The sequence below is a fragment of the Otolemur garnettii genome, unplaced genomic scaffold, assembly GCF_000181295.1.
Source record: "Otolemur garnettii isolate 467f Iridium unplaced genomic scaffold, OtoGar3 scaffold00066, whole genome shotgun sequence".
Classification (NCBI taxonomy): domain Eukaryota; kingdom Metazoa; phylum Chordata; class Mammalia; order Primates; family Galagidae; genus Otolemur; species Otolemur garnettii.
The window spans coordinates 8,873,496-8,874,683 of NW_003852461.1; the positions used below are offsets into that span (position 1 = coordinate 8,873,496).

Here is a 1,188-nt window from a genome sequence, read left to right on the forward strand (position 1 = left end):
GCAGGGCTCACGCCTATAATCCCAGCATTCTGCAAGGCTGAAGTGAGTAGACTGCCTGAGCTCAGGAATTCAAGACCAGCCTGAGCAAAAAGCAAGACCCCGTCTCCACTAAAAGTAGAAAAACTGAGGCAAGAGGATCACTTGAGCCTAAGAGTTAGAGGTTGCTGTGAGCTATGACGCCACGGCTCTCCAAAGGGCGATAGAGTGAGACTCTGTCTCCAAATAAAAATGTTTTTGTTGTTAATTTTTATTCAGCTATCACCAGGTACGTTTTGTTCTGTTTCAGAATTGCCATGGTTTGTCAGCAACGCGAAGACAAGCCAGTTTTGTTTACTTTTAAAAGTCTGATTTCCTATCGGTCATTACGGAGATCTGTATTTGTAGATTATCTGCGTGTTTCATGTTCCGTCCTCTCCCCTCTTTCTTAATTGTTACGCTATTCATAACACTTTCATCAGAAGAGGGAAGGAAGAGAAAGGAGAGGAACTGGAATCTAATCCTTCTGATGCTTGTAAAGTGGTCGTGAGATGGTGCTCTGGATTTTTTAATTGTTGTTTTGTTTGACTTTTAGATCACTGACGCTCCCTTTCCCTGTGCTCTAACTGCCCTTTCATAACTCACGGCCGCCGCAGAGGCTCTGCCTCGGCGTCTCAGAACACAGACCCTGCTGCCTTTCACTCTATTCTGTTCTTGCCTTCTGAAGTGTGCGCAGGGCCTTGTGCAGCTAGAGATGGGAAGACTCCGAGCTGGTTCCTGGACCTCGGCGAGGAAGACTCCACAGCTCAGTCAGGTTGTTGATGGCTTTCATCAGACTGACTCCCCTCGCTGCCCCCGGGAGCCAGCTCCCCAGTTCACAGACGATTGCTTGGAAGTGTTGTCTGCTAGATAGCGTGGTCCCAGCACCAACTTCAGTGTGTTTTCATGTGTTTGTAATGAGAAGAAAGGTGGGATAAAAATTCATTAATCCCTGGGTTTTTCCCTCCTTTATTGCTTGCAAATGTTTCCTTAGAACCATTTTTCTCTCCTACTATTTGTTCTGTGTTGCCTGTGCATGCATGTCCACAGCTGTGTTTATTTAAAAAAAAAAAAAAAGAAGAAGCAACATCTGGTGGCAATTTGACCCTCATTAGCACAACGTTGTTCTACTCATTCAATTAAATATTGCTGTAAAGTTAGCTGGTGACCAGC

General features: G+C 45.2%; 1 protein-coding gene across 1 annotated transcript in view; it reads left to right on the top strand.

Annotated features, from left to right (window-relative positions):
- Positions 1-1,188, top strand: part of PATJ (PATJ, crumbs cell polarity complex component) — a 379,729-nt gene that overhangs the window by 341,246 nt on the left and 37,295 nt on the right. The window contains exon 33 of the mRNA XM_023515102.1: positions 704-871. Within this exon, the coding sequence (XP_023370870.1) occupies positions 704-871 (168 nt within the window). The remainder of the gene's footprint in view (positions 1-703; positions 872-1,188) is intronic.